Genomic DNA, 19,467 nt, shown 5'->3' on the forward strand with positions numbered 1-19,467 from the left:
CTTGTTGAAACCTGGGAGCTCCTGCTTTTGTCCTGCTCTGAAGTCTGTGTGAGCAGAGACCCAGCCCCAAACCCTGCCTGAGTTAAGGAATGATTCTTGAAACCAGGGAGGTGATCACAAGGGTTTGGGTTTGACCATCATGTCTATGGAGTGCAACACTGCTTCAGAGACAGGAGTGTGCTCAGGAGTATCTGCTGAGAGAGCAAAAACATTTATTCAGACTATTTAACCAAGGCTCATTTTATGTTCATTTCTTTACAAAGCAAATGGGAAGAAAATTCCCAAGTGCTGTTTAAGAACAAGGCTGGGGCAGAGTGGAGCTGAGGAGTTTCCCTTGAACTGCTGGAGGTGCTTGCTGTGTTCTGGAGGCCACTCTTGCTTATCTGCCCCCACACACGGGTGGGGTGAGCTCTGGATGTGCTCTCTGAGCCCGGGGATGCTCTGCTTTGCTGTGTTCTCTTCCCAGCAGCAGTGATTCAAGGCTGGGTTTGCAGGCAGTGGGGATCCCCAGCTGCACACAGCTGGGAGGTGGCAGCCCTGGGCTTTGCCACGTGCCTGTCTGGAAGTGCTGCCCCGTGAGCTCTGCTGACCCTTCTGCCCTTGGTGTTGCAGGTGCAAAGAGCTGAAATACGGAAAGGACCTGCCCCAGATCTCCATCATCTTCATCTTTGTGAACGAGGCGCTGTCGGTGATCCTGCGCTCGGTGCACAGCGCCGTCAACCACACCCCCGCCCCCCTGCTCAAGGAGATCATCCTGGTGGACGACAACAGCGACGAGGGTGAGCAGCACTGGCAGCTCCAGCCCCACCTGGAGGAGCTGGGTTTCTGGGGATCTCCTGGAGGGCGCTTGGGTGATGCTGCAGGCGGAGGGAAGACAAGCACAATCATTGATTGATAAGCAAGCTTAGTTTATTCAAAAATCCTGTCAGTTTATATAGGGTTTGCTACCAGCAAAGTCAGCAGCAGCTCTCGTTGGTCAAGTTTACAAAGGTCTTTGTTTTACTTCTCCTACGTGGGGTTACAGGTGTAGCTAAGTTCTCCAAGCCAAGTTCTCATTGCTAAGTCATGCCTTCCAAGGACAGAGCATATCTTCGAGGCTGTGCCTGTCCTTCTTATCTCATTCCGACCTTGTTCTATTTCCCAGGCCTAGACAGACCTTGTACAGTTTCCCAGGCCTAGACACAGAGCCGGTTTCCCAAGCTCTGTTCCCAGGCCAGACACAGCCTGATTCTGATTCTGGGGTCTTAGAGGTATCAGTGAACAACTGTTCCATTGATCCATGACCCCTCTTCTGCAACCATTCTCCAACACTTGGGGAAGGGCACAGAAGGCAAGGGGGTGGGTGTGCTGCTGGCACAAAGTTCTCTGCCACTTCTCTGGTGAGGAACAGGGTCAAACTGCAGTTAAATCCGAGAGAGTTGTTGTTTGAAAATGTAGCTGAGAGCTGGAAGGTGAAGGAAACCAAAGAGCCACCTGACCTTTCCTTTCAGTACCATCCAGGAGCTCTGGTTTCAGGGTATCCTTGTTTCTGATAATACCTTTGGTTGTTGCAGATATGCACCTCTAAATATCTGCCAGGACAAGAGCCTGGAGCCCAGAGGGATTTCTGCTTGGGCACCTCCCATGGTGTTAACTGAGATGTTTCCTCTGTGTGTGCCTCGGTTTCCCTGTTGTAAAATACCATCCCAGGCTTTATAGGTGGCTGGTGCTCGGCAGAGACCCTTGTTCCCTGAGTTCTGGTTTTGGAACAGGAAAGAGGAAGAGGAGGAAATAATTCCAGCTCACCTGTCCAGGTCAGGCCCTGCTGCAGCCTGGAGGGGATGTTTGGTTTCCCACATTACACACGAGTGTCCTTTGGTTCAACCTGCTCTCAGTCACTGCTGTCATTCCTTCCCTTCTGGCTTTTGATAACACAGAACTGCAGGAAGCATTTTCAGACTCTACAGACCTCTCAAATTCTTCCAAGGTCTTTTTTCTCCCAATATCCACTTGGACAATGTAATCAGGGCAGTTAAAATCCTTGTGAAGGACAGCAAAAAAAAAAAAAAAAAAAAAAAAAAGGACAGTTAAGTGACTTTGTTTACTGCCTTCTTCAGTTGTGCTGTGTTTTCATCCTTTTAATGCTATTTAAAAAAAAAAAAAATAATCCAGGAGTGCCATGGATGCTGTGATTAGAGGGAAGAGCAGGGCAGGGTGCAGGGTGTGGAGAGCTCATTTCCAGAGGGAGCTGAGGGGCTGCTCTGTCTGTGAGGAGAGGAGCTGGTGCACAGTGAGCTGTTCAGGCTGTAAAAATAGGCACTCAAACACCACAGTAATGAGCACCACAGAAAGTTGATGAGTTCTAATTACCAGTAAGAGAATCAGGAGGGCAGCTCCTCAGCTGGTGGGAATCACAGCAGCTCCAGGGCAGGAGCTTGGATGGTGTCTACAGTGAAGCTGTGGGATTTCAGAGCAGGTGAAGGGGAACTGCAGGTGAGGTGCTGCTGGGGTATCCCACAGTATTCCCAGGAGGGCTTGAAATACCACAATGAGAGGCTCCTTCTCCAAATTTTATCCTATTAATGGGGCAAAGAGAAGAACTCTTTCAAAGAGAAGCCATTGGTGATAATCACTGAGCTTCTCCCCTCGTTGCTGTGCACAAGGGATGTGTTTCTGAACAGCCTCTTCCTCACTGTGAGGCTGATGGTGAGCCAGGTGCTCTGCAGACACTGGAAGGGCACAGGACAGCAAAACAAATCCTTGCTAAAGTGTCTGCAAGGCCAGGGCTGCAGCTGGCAGTGAGGATCAGGGTGGGATCCCTGCACCCACTGTGGGATCATGGGGCACCACTGGGGTGGGCAGGGTTGGGGCTGGGGGATGGCAGGGCAGGCAGAGGGGTGCCCAAAGCTTGGACTGTGTTCAAGCACTTCCAGCTCTGGGGTTTCACAGAATCCCAGAAAGTTTGGGTTGAAAGCACCTTAAAACCCAACCAGTGCCACCCCTGCCATGGACAGGGACACCTCCCACTGTCCCAGCTCTGCCCAGCCTGGCCCTGGCCCCTGCCAGGGTTGTGTTGGGGTGTTGTACAGCACCAGGGAGGGAGAGGCAGGGAGATGACCCTAGCTGATGGACAAGTTCAAACATCCTGGGCACAAGGTGGGAAAATTCCTGTCTCCTGGCACAGCTAGGCTGCGTCCCACCCCAAGGGTGTTTTGGTTGGAATCAGGAGTGTGCAGGGTTCCTCATGGTGACCCAGGGCTGTGCTGAGGGTTGGACATCCCTGAGTTCTGTCCTCAGAAACATTGGGTGCACAAGGAGAGTGGGTTGGGGACTGAGGTGGTGCCATCAGCTGGGAGGGTGAGTTAATAATACCAATGTTCTGCTGCTGAGGTTTGCAGGCCTCCTGACAAACGAGATTTTTAAGGAGGGATTTGAAGGAAGATAATGAGGTAACTTGGCAGATGTTTATGAAGAGCTCCTCCCAAGCGTGTAATAATCTACTTTTCTCATGTAAAAGCAATGATACAAACCAGAACGTATCTCTGGGACCATGTGCTCCCTCTCAGCATCCTCGAGGAGCTGCAGTGACAGGCAGGAATTATTAATGGCAATAACATTGTCACAGAGTTCCCACTAATGGTCGGCAATCATTTTGAGCAGCAACAGCAGCAGTGCAGAGTTGATGCTTTGGATATTACAAACAAAGTCATCATAATAAATAGATTTGGCTTCTACAGGAAAATAATTACAGGAAAATAGTTCCTCATGAGCTCTCAGATTTAGAGATGAATCCTGGAGGATCAAGCAGAGGATGGGGCTGTGTGGGTGTGACTTTGGAGGCTGTGATTGAACAAGAAGGATTTTTTTCAGTCTCTGTGGGAGCAGCTGTGTGGGAGTGAGGGACAATTTCTGTGGATGTGGCTGAAGGCTCAGGACAGTCCCTGACTGGGGTTTGTGTGGGGCTTGTCAGGGGGGAAGAGGAACCACAGCAGATCTGGGAAACTGAAGAATAAAGCACCAAATACTAACAGAGATTTCCAAATCAAATTTTAAGATTAGCCCCAGGGGTAGAGTCAAGAGCTACCTGCCCTCCCCACCTGGCTCTGTGCCCTCCAGGTAGAGCTGTGACACAGCCAGGGGCAAAGCCTGATGCTGGTGTGAGGTTTTTAGGTTGGAACAAAGAGCTGAAGCCTCATTAGACACTCCCTGCTCTCAGCTTTGTTGTACAACAGCACGGCACAACACAAAAGTGTGCAGTGAGAGATTAAAGTTAATGAACGCTGGCATTCTGAAGCTTTATGTCTGAGCTGTAAATAGATAAAAGATGCAAATGTATTGTAACGGGGGGGGGGGGGGGGGGAAATCCCTCCTGGAAGGAGCAAGCTTGGGGAGTTGTAGTTTGAGCCCCCTTCCCCTTGAGCTGCACATTACACTTCATAAAGACTCTTTTGGAGGTTGCTTTTGTTTGTGCTTGTTGCAGGGCTGTAATTCCAAAGGCAGTGTGCAGGTTGTGTTTGGGAGTGATAAGGAGGTTCCCGGGCTGTGGGGGTGCAGCCATGTGCCCCGAGATGCTATGTTATCTCACAGCTGCACACGTTGTCTGACTCTGTTGCTTCATCATCACCTGCTTTTTTTTTTTTTTTTTTTTTTTTTTTTTTTTTTTTTTTTTAGTTGTTGTTGTTGTGTCTTTTAGCGTTTTTAATCTGGGATAACATCTCTCTGAAAAGCAAACCTTTCAGATAAAAGGCTGCTTAAAGGAGCTTGGCTACACCAGGGGAGAGACAGCTCAGGGCTGTAATTTGCCTCGCTGGTGGCACCGAGGGATCCCCTCCTTGTTTTGCTGATTCCAGCGGCAGCAGCAGCTGGATCCAGCTGTGCCTGGTTCCCCCGGGAGCTGCGGGGTGTTTGTGCTCAGAGGGCAGCTGCAGGGAGCTCAGTCTCATCCTGAAATGAGCAGGGTTTATGCCTTCATTAATGTTCAGCTCTTTATTAAAAAGATCAGCTGGGCAGGGGGCTCGACACGGAGCTCGCCCCCGCTGTTGTAGCTTTTTCCTGGTAGCCGAAGGGTGAGAAAGCGTGCAGAATCTGTCCTTGGAGTCTCTGTGGCACACTGGTAGCCAGAGATGAAGAGGTGTGCAGTCTGTATCTGAAGTCCCAGCAGACCATCCTCTCTCCTTTCCTCGTGGCACACCGGTAGCCGCAGGGTGAGGGGATGTGCAGAGCCTGTTGCTGAAGTCCAGCAGCAGCTGTCCTCTCTCCTTTCCTCCTCATAACACCAGAAATAGTTATTCCTTTGTTCCTGCTTCCCACAGCTCAGTCCAGTCTGGTCCTCTGAGGGTTATGGTGACAGGTCAAACACAGACTAGGGATGTGGTTCCCTTTTCCCCAACCAGTGCACCCATTGAGCCCCCTCCACTGTGCCCAGCCTTCCATTTATGGGTGTTTTCATCCCCAAACCCCCTCCCATGATTCCACTGGATTATTTTGCATCTTGGTCCTAGTTTGGGTGGGGGTGTAGGTGATTCCCAGGAACAATTAGCTAATTAACATTTCAATGTCAGTACTTAGTTCGAGCCAAGTGTCCCGGCCAGGCTGTTTTGTTCATAACAATCCCAGCCTGTCCCAGGGCTGCAGAGTGCAGCCTGAGCATGGGGAGTTCCACTGGAGCTGCCTGGGCTGTCCCACTGCTGCTCAACTCCGAGGCTCTGGGGAAGAGCAGCAGAGCAGCACGGGGTGGCTTTGTTGGGGTGTCTGGGATCCATCATCCTTGTGGGTCCCTTCCAGCTCAGGGTATTCTTGATTCTCTTTGGGTTTTGCTGAACCAAATGAGCAGAGGCTTGAGCTGCATGCCCTGACTGGCACCAGCTTTCTCTGTGAGAACTGATTCATCCCCCTGCTCCCCATGTCACATTTTCCTCTTGTCCAGCTGCAGGTAAAAACTTCAGACTCCCCTGGCTCTGAGTCTCCCTGAAAAGTGTTCATATTTATTTACTGCCTGCTGAAGGAGCTGCTTTAATGATTTCCTGCAGAAATCCCAGCCCTGATGGCTTTGGAGTTTCAGGCAGGTGAGAATGTGGGACAGGGGTGCCTGGGCTCTCCCATGGCACTGGAGCACTCCCAGCCCTGACCCCTCCAGTGTTTCTGATAACACCTTGGCCTCTGGAGGCTTTTCCCACCCAGCTGAGCCTGGCAAACACAAGGATGTTTTCCTTAGGGGTGTGGAGGTGTGGTCCTCTCCCAAGGACACCTGGCCAGTGCTGCACAAGGAATTCCCTGCTCTTGGTAATTCCTTGAGCTTCCCTGGTGCTGCTGGTCTTTGCTCCCTTCTCTCTGTGGCTACAGACAGGATATGGAGAGGTTTGGGCAGGATTTGGGGTGGGGATGTGTCTTGGTTTGGAAAGACAGGTGTCTGCTTAAGGAAGGCAGAGGTCTCCCCTGAAATGGAGAATGTAAACCCCCTCCCTCTGAATTGTTACAAATTTGAAATTAAGGGGCTCTCAGGCAAAGATATAGGAGCAGGAATAACAGTTCTTTATTAGGAAAATTAAAAATATAAATGCAATAGTACAAAAAACCAAACCAGTGCCAGACTCAGAACATGCCCTGTCCCCCTGTGTGTCAAGGAGGTGACACAGCCCCATCCCAGGGGGGCTCAGCCCTCCTGCAGTGCCAGCTGTGCTTCTGCTGGAGCAGGATCCTGCACAAGGGGGGAGTTTTCCTCTGGAGCTCCAGGGCTGGGGGAGATGGGCCTGGGCTCCTCTGGGAATGCAGGGGGAAGGAAGCTGCTCCTCTGGGAATGCAGGGGGAAGAAAGCTGCTCCTCTGGGAATGCAGGGGGAAGGAAGCTGCTCCTCTGGGAATGCAGGGGGAAGGAAGCTGCTCCTCTGGGAATGCAGGGGGAAGAAAGCTGCTCCTCTGGGAATGCAGGGGGAAGGAAGCTGCTCCTCTGGGAATGCAGGGGGAAGAAAGCTGCTCCTCTGGGAATGCAGGGGGAAGGAAGCTGTTCCTCTGGGAATGCAGGGGGAAGGAAGCTGCTCCTCTGGGAATGCAGGGGGCAAAGGCTGCTGTGCTGTTCCCAGGTCAGATTGGATCCAGGTAGGAATGCTTGGCTCCTCCCCTGGGCAGAGCATCTCCCCATGGATGATGGAATTTTCTCAGCCATGCAGGGACACTCAGTGGCCATGAACAGAAGATAATTAATAATTAATAGCCCATGAACAGCAGAGATCTCCTGGAGGGAGGATTGGCTGTGGGAGAGATAAAGAAAACTGCCCCAGCTCTGACAGATGGCAATGGAACACACACCCCCAGCTATATTTTCCAACCTAAGACAGGACAGGGCAGTGGGTGTTTCTGTGCTTGCAGGTGGGCTGATGTCCATGGTGGGATTACTTTCCTTGGCATCAGGTGGTTCTGTTTCTCTGCAGCCACATTTCCCAGCTTGTGTAGGTGACAAAACAGTTTGTAACAGATAACATAAGTCATTGCAGCTGGCAGCTGAGCTTTTTAATGGAGCAACAGGTCCATTGGATTTGAGTTCCTTGGACTTGCCCTTCAGTGAAGATCAATAGAGACAGATGGAGAACAAAAGGCGGGATTGAAATAGAACCTTTTGGCATTTTCAGGAGCGTTTCTCTCTGCAAATCTTGCTGGGGAGCAGCTTGGGCAGAGATCAAACCTTCCAGGCTGCATCCTGAATAAACAGGGATGCTGTGCTCTGAGGGAGGCTCCAGTTCCCCAGAGGATGCTGAGTGTGTGAGGGAGGAGAGCCATGGGGTGCAGGAGAGAAGGGTCTCCAGGCTCCAGGGCAGTGTTGGACTGCAGTGAACTCCTGGTTGTACAGCCTCTGTGGATCCTCCACTGGAATCCTCAGGAGTGCAGGCCTGAAGGGATGCTCCTCTAGTCAGGGAGGGTGAGGGGACACCTGTGTCCCCCTGTGGGCAGGACAGGGCCCTTGGGGACAGCTGTGTCCCACACTGTGGGCAGCAGCCCCTTGCTGCATTAATGACTTACCTGCTGCCAAAGCCACATGAGATGCCAAGTGCTGTGCTTGTGGGGGTTTCATCTGTCAAAAAAAATGTGTCTTTGTCTCCTTCAAACCATTCGGGAGAGTTGTTTCCATAAAATCCTGGTTTTGCTCTGAGTGGCTCAGCATGAAATGGAAGTTGCTGAGTTATGGATGTGTGTGATGCAGATGCTTTGAATTGAGGAAGGGGCTCATTTGCTTTATTCTTTTTATTCCCACTTCAGCATAAAAGAGAAAGGAGACTCTGGGGAAATGGAGATGTGAGGGGAAGCATCCCAGAAAGGCAGTCTGGAGAAAGCACATTTGCTGTGCCTGGAAGGAGGCGTGGCAGGGAAAGGAACAGATAATCCTTTTCCTTTGAAGATTTCAAAGCAGATGAGATTTGCTGTTTAGTCCTTTGCTCTCCATTGTGTGCTTCCTTCATGTGGGACCCCACGTGTGCTCGTGTGTCTCGAGGATTTTACCATGTGGGTGATTAATGGTGATGTTTTTTCCATCTTTATTCCAGGAGAGAGAGAGTGTGCAGTGAAGGGTAGTAGACTGTAATTTGAGGTCATGGATCATATCTTCATTTTCTGCTCTCCTGAAGCCTTGTAGGGATGAAAGATACTCTCAGGAGCTGCTTTCATGGTGTCGAGAATTTGTGTTGGTGCCCAGTGGCTTTGCTGAGCTTTCAGAGCTCCTCTCCAGCAGACCTTTGTGCATTGAGCTGGTGCAACAGGCACTGAAAGGACTGAGAACTGGCAGAGAACTTTTCCAAAGGGTTGGAAGAACACACTGGTGTTTATCCTTTATTGTAACCTTCCATCTGCTTCCACCTTCAAAGCCCTCTGGCTCTTTTATGCTCAGGTCTTCTACTGTGGAGGATTTGTGTGCTGGTGGTGGCTGAGGGCTGCAGGTCCCTGAGGGTCTCAGGCACTGCACACACAGGAAATGAGCTGCAGTGAACACGAGATATGTGGTGGGAGGGTCTCCTGAACAAAGCCAGAATCTCCTTTCATCCCCTCACAAAAGCAAGGGGAATGTCAACTTTTCTGCTGGCAAAACAAACAGCAGGTGCCGAGGCTGTAGTGGTTAGTCTGAGTGAAGAGGGCAGTGAAGCTCAGACGTGGTTTTGGTGTAGTTTGAGTCACTTTGGGTGGGTTTTGCAGCATTTCTAGCAGTGCTTTCAGCTCCAACCTCCATCAGGAGTTCAGAGCGCTGCTGTTTGCTGTCCATGGGTGATATCATTCTATCTTTGTGTTTCACTTCCATTTCTTCTAGTGCAGACTGTAAGTGTCCCCTCCCTGCCCTTGACCTCTGAGGTGGCCCATGGGCTCCTCAGTGGCCCAACAGCAGTTCTGGGCCACCTTGAACCTCCTGTGTGTGGGTTGTGCTCGGTCCATCTTGTGCAGAGCAGCACTGCTCAAGCCCAGGCGATCGCGTCCCTCGGTGGGTGCAGGGGTGTCACCCCAGTGATCCTGCTGCAGGGGGGGTTTGTCCCAGGTGGGAACTGTGTCCCTGTCCCTCGGAGCTGTGTCCCTGTCCCACGGGCTGTGTGTCCTTGTCCCCAGAGGAGCTGAAGGCGCCGCTGGAGGAGTACGTCAACAAACGCTACCCGGGGCTGGTCAAGGTGGTGAGGAACCAGAAGAGGGAAGGGCTGATCCGGGCCCGCATCGAGGGCTGGAAAGCTGCCACAGGCCAGGTCACCGGCTTCTTTGATGCCCACGTGGAGTTCACTGCTGGCTGGTAGGTGCTCAGGGGCATTAACCAGGGGAACATCCCTCCTTTTGTGTCCCTACAGAACGACACGCAAGTCCTCTGGTTTGTCAGTCCTTCTCCAGGAGTCCTTCTGGATTCCTTCTGGATTGGATGGCGCGGTGGGAGCATACAAGGAAAACTTTTCATTGCCCTTGTTCCTTGTAATCCTCTATTCCTTCCCTTTGTGCGTGCATTTTCCCTGCTCCCTGCTTAGTTTTCCAGGATGATTTCCCATTGCCTTAGCCTTAAGTAATTCCTGCAAGTTTAAAAAAACCTAGGCAGCAAGGGAATGAAGGAGAAAGTGTTTCCCACTTCTGTGCCCCTCGCTGGATCCCAGAGGGGAAGGCTCAAATGCTCTGGATTGATTTCTTTCCTTTGCTGCTGGGAATAAGAGCAGAGGTGCAGAAGCAGCAAAAGGTGTTTCACAAGGATTTTTTTCAGAGAGGTTTAGAACATTTGAGCTCAAATGGCTTAAGTTTGAATCCGTGTCATGACAGGAGCCTGAAATGGAATTTTTTTCCTTTAACCAAGTGTAAAAAGTAAATGGTCCATGTTTAGAAAAGTGGAGGTGGAAGAAGCTAAACTTGTGTTGAATTTGAACACAGTAACAGCCACAAAAAGCCCTATTTGCAGCTGTTAAAGGCAGAGTTGTGCACAGCTATTGAATCCTTTTCAATGACAGTGCAGCTGAAGGGGTTACTTTAGGAGCTGTTTGTGATGTTGGGATCTGTATTCCCAGTTGAACATTCCTCTCTCTGGTCACTAAGGCCTCACACCTGATTCTCTGAGGAGCTCCCATCGACTGAACTCTTGAAGCTTTTTTATAGTGGTAGAGAGGAGACATTTCTGTAGTGTGGGCTTGATTCTCCCTGTGTTTCCCACCTGCTGCTGTTACTGGGGCCACTGGAAATGCCAGTTCCCCCAAACTCCCCCTGGTGTGGGCACTGACCCCAGGGCACTCGGTGTCTCTGGATCTGCAGAGATGAGGCTGAGCACACCCCCTGCTCTGAGTGTGTCCCAGAGATTAATTTTTTAGCCATAGAGTCATCAAACTGCATCCCAAGGGAAAAAAGACCCTTCAAACAGTCCTGCTTTCAAGAATGTACCCTGTTCTGCCCAGGGTTTTGGGATCTGGGGGAAGCCTGGAGTAGTTCAGGTGTGGTTGAACCAAGCACAGCCTTCCTGGCCTTGCTTTGCAGAAGAGAAGGTTTCCAGCTAGGCTTCCCAGCCTGTGGACCAGGCTTGTATCCATCACAAGGAGGACACGAAGGGCTGGAGCACTTCAGTGCTGTGAGGACAGGCTGAGAGCTGGAGTTGTTCAGCTGGAGAGGAGAAGGCTCTGAGTGGATTCCAGTACCAAAGGGAGCCCCCAGGAGAGCTGGAGAGGGACTGGGGACAAGGCATGGAGGGACAGGACACAGGGAATGGCTCCCACTGCCAGAGGGCAGGGAGAGATGGGATAGGGGATGGAATGGAATGGAGCTGCAGTGAACTGAGGCTCTCTCTGTGCTTGCCCCTTCCCCCAGGGCGGAGCCGGTGCTGTCCCGGATCCAGGAGAACAGGAAGAGGGTGATCCTGCCCTCCATTGACAACATCAAGCAGGACAACTTCGAGGTGCAGCGCTACGAGAACTCGGCACACGGCTACAGCTGGGAGCTGTGGTGCATGTACATCAGCCCCCCCAAGGACTGGTGGGACGCGGGGGACCCTTCCCTGCCCATCAGGTATGGCTGGGCTGGGGACATTCACTGCAGGGCTGGGGACAGTCACTGCCAGGCTGGGGACAGTCACTGCAGGGCTGGGGACAGTCACTGCCAGGCTGGGGACATTCACTGACCAGGGCTGGGGACAGTCACTGCAGGGCTGGGGACAGTCACTGCCAGGCTGGGGACATTCACTGACCAGGGCTGGGGACATTCACTGCAGGGCTGGGGACAGTCACTGCCAGGGATGGGGACATTCACTGCAGGGCTGGGGACATTCACTGCCAGGCTGGGGATAGTCACTGCCAGGGCTGGAGAGAGTGACTGCCAGAGCTGGGGACATTCACTGCCAGGGCTGGGGACATTCACTGACCAGGGATGGGGACATTCACTGCCCAGGCTGGGGACATTCACTGCCCAGGGCTGGGGACATTCACTGACCAGGGATGGGGACATTCACTGACCAGGGATGGGGACATTCACTGCCAGGCTGAGGACATTAACTGTCAGAGCTGGGGACATTCACTGCCCAGGGCTGGGGACATTCACTGCCAGGCTGGGGACATTCACTGCCCAGGGCTGGGGACATTCACTGCCAGGCTGGGGACATTCACTGCCAGGCTGGGTTCATTCACTGCCAGGCTGAGGATATTCACTGCCCAGAGCTGGGGACATTCACTGCCCAGGGCTGGGGACATTCACTGCCAGGCTGGGGACATTCACTGCCAGAGCACGGGACATTCACTGCCAGGGCTGGGGACATTCACTGCAGGGCTGGGGACATTCACTGCCAGGGAGTGACTGTCCCCATGACAGTCACTGCCCAGAGCTGGGGACATTCACTGCCAGGGCTGGGGACATTTACTGCCAGGGCTGGGCACTCACTGCCCATACTGGGGACATTCACTGCCACAGCTGGGGACATTCACTGAACAGCACCAAGGAGGGCAGGCAGGCATCCAGCTGCTGAGGAAGCCTGTGTGAGAGCTGGACAGGGACACACAGCCCCCTGGAGTGGCAGGGGAAAGAGGAATGGCTTCAGACAGAGCAGGGTTAGGTGGGATACTGGAAGGAATTGTTCCCTGGGAGGGTGGGCAGGCCCTGGTACAGGTGCCCACAGCAGCTGTGGCTGCCCCTGGATCCCTGGCAGTGTCCAAGGCTGGGTTAGATGGAGCTTGGAGCAGCCTGGGACAGTGGGAGGTGTCCCTGCCATGGCAGGGGTGGCACTGGGTGGGCTTTGAAGTCCCTCCCACCCAAACCATTCCATGGTTCCATGAAAATGCAGGAAGATGAAGTGAGGAATCCACTTGGAGAGGTCAGGACAATGTCATAACCCCCACCAGCTCTGTGACATGAGCTAGGGAGGGTTTGGAAGGGTGCAGGGATTTGGAAAAGGGTGTTGGTAACAAAGCACTGGGGAGGTGCAGGAGCTGTGCAGGTTTGTCCAGGTTTGTGTGAAGTGCAGTGGCAAAGTTGCTTTGCCTCAGTTCCAGTGTTCAGCTTGTGCAAACCATGAGGAGCAAGGAGCTGGTTCCTGTGTGATGGGCTGAGTGGGGATGTGTGGAACACAGCCCTGTGTTTGCTCAGTGGAGAGTCCCTCTCCTCCCAGGGCAAGCTTTGGGAAGATGTGTCTCAGGCTTTTGTAACACTCCAGCCGAAGGGTTGGCAGCTCTGCACTGTGCTCCAGCCCTGCCAGGCTTCAGGGGTGGGATGAGCCCAAAACAAGAGCAGGAGGGGAGGGAAGAGCTGGGTGGGAGCTGGGGCTGCTCTGTGTGCACAGCTCAGAGGTTTTCCTTTCACAGCCCCCAAATATCACAGTGAAGCTCTGATCAGGAGTGGTGTCTGGCCAGGTGGGTGGGATCCACCTGGATCCTGACAAGCTCTGTCTGGAGAAGCTTTGTCCTCAGGCCCAGAGCAGCTGCATGAGTGCAGATCCCTGCCTGGTGGGAATCCTGAACCCAAACAACTCTGTTTTGGTCACTGACATAATCCCTGGAAGCTGGAATTAGGTCTGTTCCCATTCACACAGAGACCTCTTGTTACTCCTTTGGCTCCCTTGTCCCAGGCAGCACATTCAGCCCTCACTGAAGGAGTTAGTTTAGTTTGGAGTCAGTTTATTCTGGACAGGAGTCAGGACTTTGACAAATAAACAATTATTTTAACCAAATTCAGGCTGCTGGACTTCTTAGAGGAGGGCTGGGACATGCAGAAGCAAAGCTGAGGAATCCAAGAGCCTTTGCAAGTAAGGTGTGAGCAGTGTGGTGCTAGCAGCTCCTGCTGGAGCCTCTGGAGGGTAATAAAAGTGGATCAACACTACTGGAATACGTTCTCAGCCAGTAAATATAAAGGGCAAGAAAGAACAAACTCTTTTATTAAACTGAAGTGGTGCAATTGGGAGATACAGGAAAGCTTTGGCACAGGGAGTGTCCCCTGTGATTGTGACACCACCCTGGGATTTGATGTTGATTTTTGGAAGGTGTTTAGTGGTTTTTGGGAGGTGTTTGATGGCAGGGGAGGTGAAGTTTGGTTGGTTGGTTTTTGGGAGGTGTTCGATGGCAAGGGAGTTTTTTGGAAGGTGTTTGATGGCAAGGGAGGTTTGGTTGGTTGGTTTGTGGGAGGTGTTTGATGGCAGGGGATGTGAGGTTTGGTTGGTTGGTTTTTGGAAGTGTTTGATGTGAGGGCAGGTGAGAAGGCAGAGAATGGAGAGCTGAGGAGTTTCTGAGCTGAGAAAACTCCTGTGGGGAGCTGGAGGGTTGGGTGCTCATGAAGAGATGGAGTGGGGAGGTCAGGACCTACACCAGGAGGATTTTGGTTCTTTAGGATGTCTTTCCATAGGCTCCCCAGTATGAACCAGTTCAGGGGTTACCAATGAGCCAGGAGCAAATGGGGTCACAGGGATGTTGGACACTTCTCACATTTTTCCTTGCTCTGGTGGTGAGAGCCAGAGGTGCTGCCTGGGGGTGGATCTGCTGCTGATCTGCAGTAGAAATGAAGGGTCTGCTCTGGGAGTTGGCTCCTGCTGGCCAGCAGGTCCTGTTAGGCTGTTCTGGTGCTTGTTTTATGTTAAAAAATACAGGGATTGGGCTATAATCTGTGCAGGGCATTGAGCATCACATCTCTGCATTTCAGCTGATTGCAAACACTGGCAGGAGGAGCTGGGAGAGGTGTTTATCTGGGGTTGCTACAGCCTTGGTGCACCCCTCACATCCCTTTTGGAGACAGCCCTGGAGCAGGGGATGCCCCATTTTCCCCAGCCAGGCAATCCCAGGGATCTGCCCCTCAGCTCTGAGCACTGCTGAGTGGAGGGAACTTGAAAAAGAGATCAGAGCAGGGTTCAGGGTTCTTAACCTTTGTTAAAGCATCCAAAATGTGGATTCTGCTGCTGAGGCCCCAGGAGTTTGAGGGAGCCTGGGGGAAGGACACAGCCCTGAGACACCCAGGAACCTCCTAGCCACGTTAAATAAAAAACATGTAATAGCACTGAAATAACATTTTCATGTTAAACCACTGAAATAACATTGCTAGCAGGCACTGGGGGAGGATGAGGAGGAAGATAAATGGGCAGTGTCCCCAACAGGAAGCTAATGACACGTGCTGTCCCTTTGTGTACCCACATCCAGATCAGAAATAATGACTGCAGTTATTTCTTTGTCACATCGTGCTCTGAAAACCCTGCACTTTGTAGCAATGTTTGCATGGCAGGGATACAGTGCAGTGCTCCATGTAATTATGCACGGGATTAGAGGAAATGTGGAAATTATAGCCTACAGAGGTACATTAGTTTTTAAGAGATACTTTAGGATAAAAGGGTGGGAGTGAAGTAAAGCAGTTTATTTCCTGGTTTTGGGTTTACTCTTGGTGCATGAGGACGGTGGCAGTGCCACGAGGAATGCCCTGCCCACCAGAACTATCCAGCCCTGTGAGCCCAGGGGGCTCATTCAGTGGGGACTGGAGACAGAATATGGGAATGTTTTGGGGCAATTTTGTCTCCTGGCTAATTCCCAGATATGATTATCCAGGCAGAGAGCTGATGGCCTCTTTGAAATGAAATTTGTCTAAAATATGGCCCAGTCTCAATCTGGCTCCAGGCTCCTGCTTTATCCACTAATATCCTGCAAGAAATAGCCTCCCTTAATCTCTGGGAGAAATGCTGCTGTAATACCTGGGGTCTGCAATACATCAGCTGTTGTATTTTTGTCACCTTAACATTTAAAATGCTGATATACCAAAGATACCCTCAGTCTCAGCCCTAGCTGGGCCTGGTTTCACAGCCAGGCTTTCCTTGCCAGGCTCTGCCTACCTCTGTGCAGGAGATAAAATTGTGATTACAGGGTAATGGATCATGTCTGAATTAGCTCTGCCAGAAGAGGCAGACAGAAAATGACATTTCGAATGGTCATCACAGAGATCCTCATGTCCAGCAGAGCGAGCTCCTGCAGAGCTGGTGGGATTTCCTGGTGCTGAGCTGTGTTAGGAGGGGATCTGGGCCTGCATTCCATGCCTGGATGGGCTTTGCTGTGGAGATGTAGCCAGGATTTATCCAGATATTAATGATAGGAATTGGTCAGAGTTTGCTGACAGTCCAGAAAACCTTTGAGGCCACAAAAAAATGGAAGAAAGCTGATGCTTTCAGGGTCCTGTGGGAAATCCAAGTGAGATCTTTGGAGATGCTGTGAAAGAGCAGATTGATGACCTGGTCCTGGGATTTCCCATGGTGGGATCCTGCTTTTTAGCATCTTCAGCAATCATTTATTTCCTACTGACAGAACATCCACTTCTTTGAGGTTCATTGAGGTCTGGAGCCTGTTGTTTCCCTGGCATGAACCCCAGAGCCAGCAGTTCCTCCTGCCTGACCTGGTTTGGTTGTGTCACATCAGCTTTGGTCAAAAAGCTGCTGGAATCTGGGAGATTTCTCGCTCCATGTGCTGATGGTGCTTCAGTGGCAGCACCAGGATTTGTAATTACAGCTGTGAGGTCTTGGTGGCTCCAGGGGTGTGGTCCAGGAAAACCATGAATGCCCTCCTGCCCTGGGTCTCACCCAGGAACCACAGAATTCCCAGAATCACAGAACCACTGGTTGGAGGGGTTGGAAGAGACCTTCAGGATCATCAAATCCAACCCATCCCAAACAATTCAGCCAAATCATGGCACAGCCAGTCTGATTTCAACACTTCCAGGGAGTGAATATGGAGCCACTTCCACTCCTTCTCTGAACACCTCCGGGGTGGTGACTCCACCACCGCCCTGGATCACTGGGCTATTTACAATAGATTGAATTTCCTGACTTTCTTGTTGTTTTTGACATGTGGCTGTGCAGAGCAGTGGGGCAGAGGCTGAGTGGCTCCCCCAGTGAGCAGCCCCCAGAAGGTGCCGGGGCTGGAGGAGCTCTCAGGTTGATGCTGTTGAGGCAGGATGGGAATGAATAGATTTTGTTCCAAAGGCTGAGAATAAAACTCTGATTTATTTCAAAATACATCACTTTTTTATACAGAGCTTCGTGTAGACCAATTCCATTGGTCCTGAAGTGAAAACACCTCAAACCATTGGTGTGCAGTGAATGATGTACAGTAACAAAACCCAACTAAACAACAAGAGATATAAAGAACTTATTTACATTCTCACAACACTTTCTCAGGCTTCTGCCTGGTTAGAAATGTTCCATTTTCTCTCTGACTGAATGTGAGACCTACATCAGGTGGCTCCAGAGGTGACAGGAAGCCTCTTCCCAAGCCTGCCAGGCATAGGTGCAGCTGGGAGCTTGTTAGAACCCTAAATACTAAAAATTTTAAACTTTCTGTACTAAGAAATTCTAACCCCCCACAAACCCCACTATATTTAATCTAAAACCTTCTGAAATTAAATAATAAACCTAAAATTATAACAATGTAATGTAATTAAAAATATATCACATAATAAAACCCTTAAAATTTAAAGTTTTCAAATATAATGATATATATGTAAAGCGAAATATAAAATTTAAAATAAAAACTTGAATGGCTCCCTTTAGTGAGCAACCCCCAGAAGGTGCAGGGGCTGGAGGAGCCCTCAGGTGGCTCCAGAGGTGACAGGAAGCCTCTTCCCAAGCCTGCCAGGCATGGATGCAGCTGGGAGCCAGTCTAAATACTAAAAATTTTAAACTTTCTGCACTAACAAATTCTAACCCCCAAAAAACCCACTATATTTAACCTAAAACCATAAAGAAACCTGCTGAAATTAAATAATAAAACCAAAATTATAACTATGTAATATAGCTAAAAATGTGTAACATCACATAATAAAAAACTTTAAACTTAAAACTTTAAAATTTATAGTTTGAAAATATAATAGTATATATGTAAAGCAAAATAAAAACAAAACCTAATCCTTCTTCTTCACCTTCCTCTTCATAAGTTTAAATTATAGTATATAATTAAACAAAGTCTATGTTACAAAACATAAATAATTAATTATTAATATAAAAAGAAAAATAATTTAAATGTAATTTCTTAATTAGTTTTTCCTTAAAAAACCTTATAAAAATACAAAGCTATTTTATAACTTATTAATAAAATACTATAAAACTCACAACTTCCGAAACTATAATATAAATAAAAACAATGAACATCTAAATCTAAACACAAAATACCGTGTCAAACACCATCAATCCCAACTCCAAAAAAAAAACTAATGTTAAAAAGCCAACATCAGCTTTTAGGTTAAAGTGGACTTTGGACAGGGCTAGGCTGCAGATGTTTTATGTGGCTCTTAATTTTTACTGCTGCTGGAAGACAAAAGCTCATTTAATTAGAATCAAGATCATTGTGAGGAGGAAATGGGGTTTGAGAGTTATGGATTGTGAAAGAATAGAAGGGCTGATAGGTTTGGGCTTTTTTTGTAAAGATGAGAATAATGTTAATTAACCCACCCAATTACCTGCTGCCTCAGCCTCACAAATGTTAATGAATTTGCTCTTGCAGTGTACGTAGGAAAGAGCAAACTTCATCCCAGCTGTGGGAATGCTGCAGGGGTGGAGATGGGAAAACCAGAGGGGTTTTAGGTTACTGAATATGGCCCAGGAGTGAAGGCTCTGCTGCTAACGAGATATTTGTGTTCAATTAAAGTGTTCCTCAGGCACAGAGCTCAGGAGGTGCTGAGCTGTCCCTCTCCGGTGGCTGGGCTTTTATTTGGGTGGGATCTTAGGGATTTGGGGTGGGATCATTATTATATTTATTTATTCATTCCAGAAATGAATAAATAAATATTAGCTACTGATTTTTCCATGGGGCTTCCTGCAGCCCTCATCCCATGATGGTGTTCAAACGCCCAGACACTCAGTGCTTCCTTTATTTTCATTAAATAAATGCTGTTTCTTTCCTCTTTTAGTCCAACCTCTGAGACTTCTTTCAGGCCACTGTTAACAGCCTGAAACTTCTGTGCACACAGGATTTGCACAAACTCTGGAAAAGCCAGAGGAGTAGGGCTCTTGGGAATAAACTCTACTGCCATAAAATGATGGAAGAGGATTTCCATGGCTGGGACGTTCCTGTAGCACATCCCCACCCTTGCAGGGTTAGCAAGGTGCACATGAGACCCTCAATAACAGATTTAGACAGGTTTGCTTAAACTCTTCTAAATAATTTCACCACCACAGGAGTGCTCAAGGTGGAAGGAGGCAATCAGGGATGGTGCAAACTGTTGGACACAAGTGTGAGGAAAAGGCAGAATTTTAAGGATAATTCCTGGGTCTCTGTGGGTTTGTTTTGAAAAAAATCTTGAGGCATTTGTACAAAATGCTGACTATTTTTTGAATTTGTTCTTTCTGGCTTTAACATCTCCAGACTGCAGGAAGATTCCTGATTCTGTGTGAAGATGGTTTAAAATGTTCTCACTCTTCTGGCATTTGGAAGATGAGGGGAAAATTTCCATAGGAGCCAAATGTGGGGGGGGGGGGGTGAAATGAGAATTTGTTTTTGGAAACCTCACCTGGAATGTGTGAGAAGATGCTGGTGTCGGGTGTTTGCTTAGAGGGATGGGATGGGAT

The 19,467-nt window shown here is 49.8% G+C and overlaps 1 protein-coding gene across 2 annotated transcripts in view; it reads left to right on the top strand.

Annotated features, from left to right (window-relative positions):
- Nucleotides 1-19,467, top strand: part of GALNT17 (polypeptide N-acetylgalactosaminyltransferase 17) — a 214,300-nt gene that overhangs the window by 76,375 nt on the left and 118,458 nt on the right. For both annotated transcript variants that reach the window (XM_077787478.2, XM_085557121.1), the window contains exons 3-5: nucleotides 613-779; nucleotides 9,558-9,732; nucleotides 11,271-11,468. In XM_077787478.2, coding sequence (XP_077643604.1) covers nucleotides 613-779; nucleotides 9,558-9,732; nucleotides 11,271-11,468 — 540 coding nt within the window. The remainder of the gene's footprint in view (nucleotides 1-612; nucleotides 780-9,557; nucleotides 9,733-11,270; nucleotides 11,469-19,467) is intronic.

Source organism: Lonchura striata, chromosome 19, assembly GCF_050655825.1.
Source record: "Lonchura striata isolate lonStrDom1 chromosome 19, ASM5065582v1, whole genome shotgun sequence".
Lineage (NCBI taxonomy): Eukaryota > Metazoa > Chordata > Aves > Passeriformes > Estrildidae > Lonchura > Lonchura striata.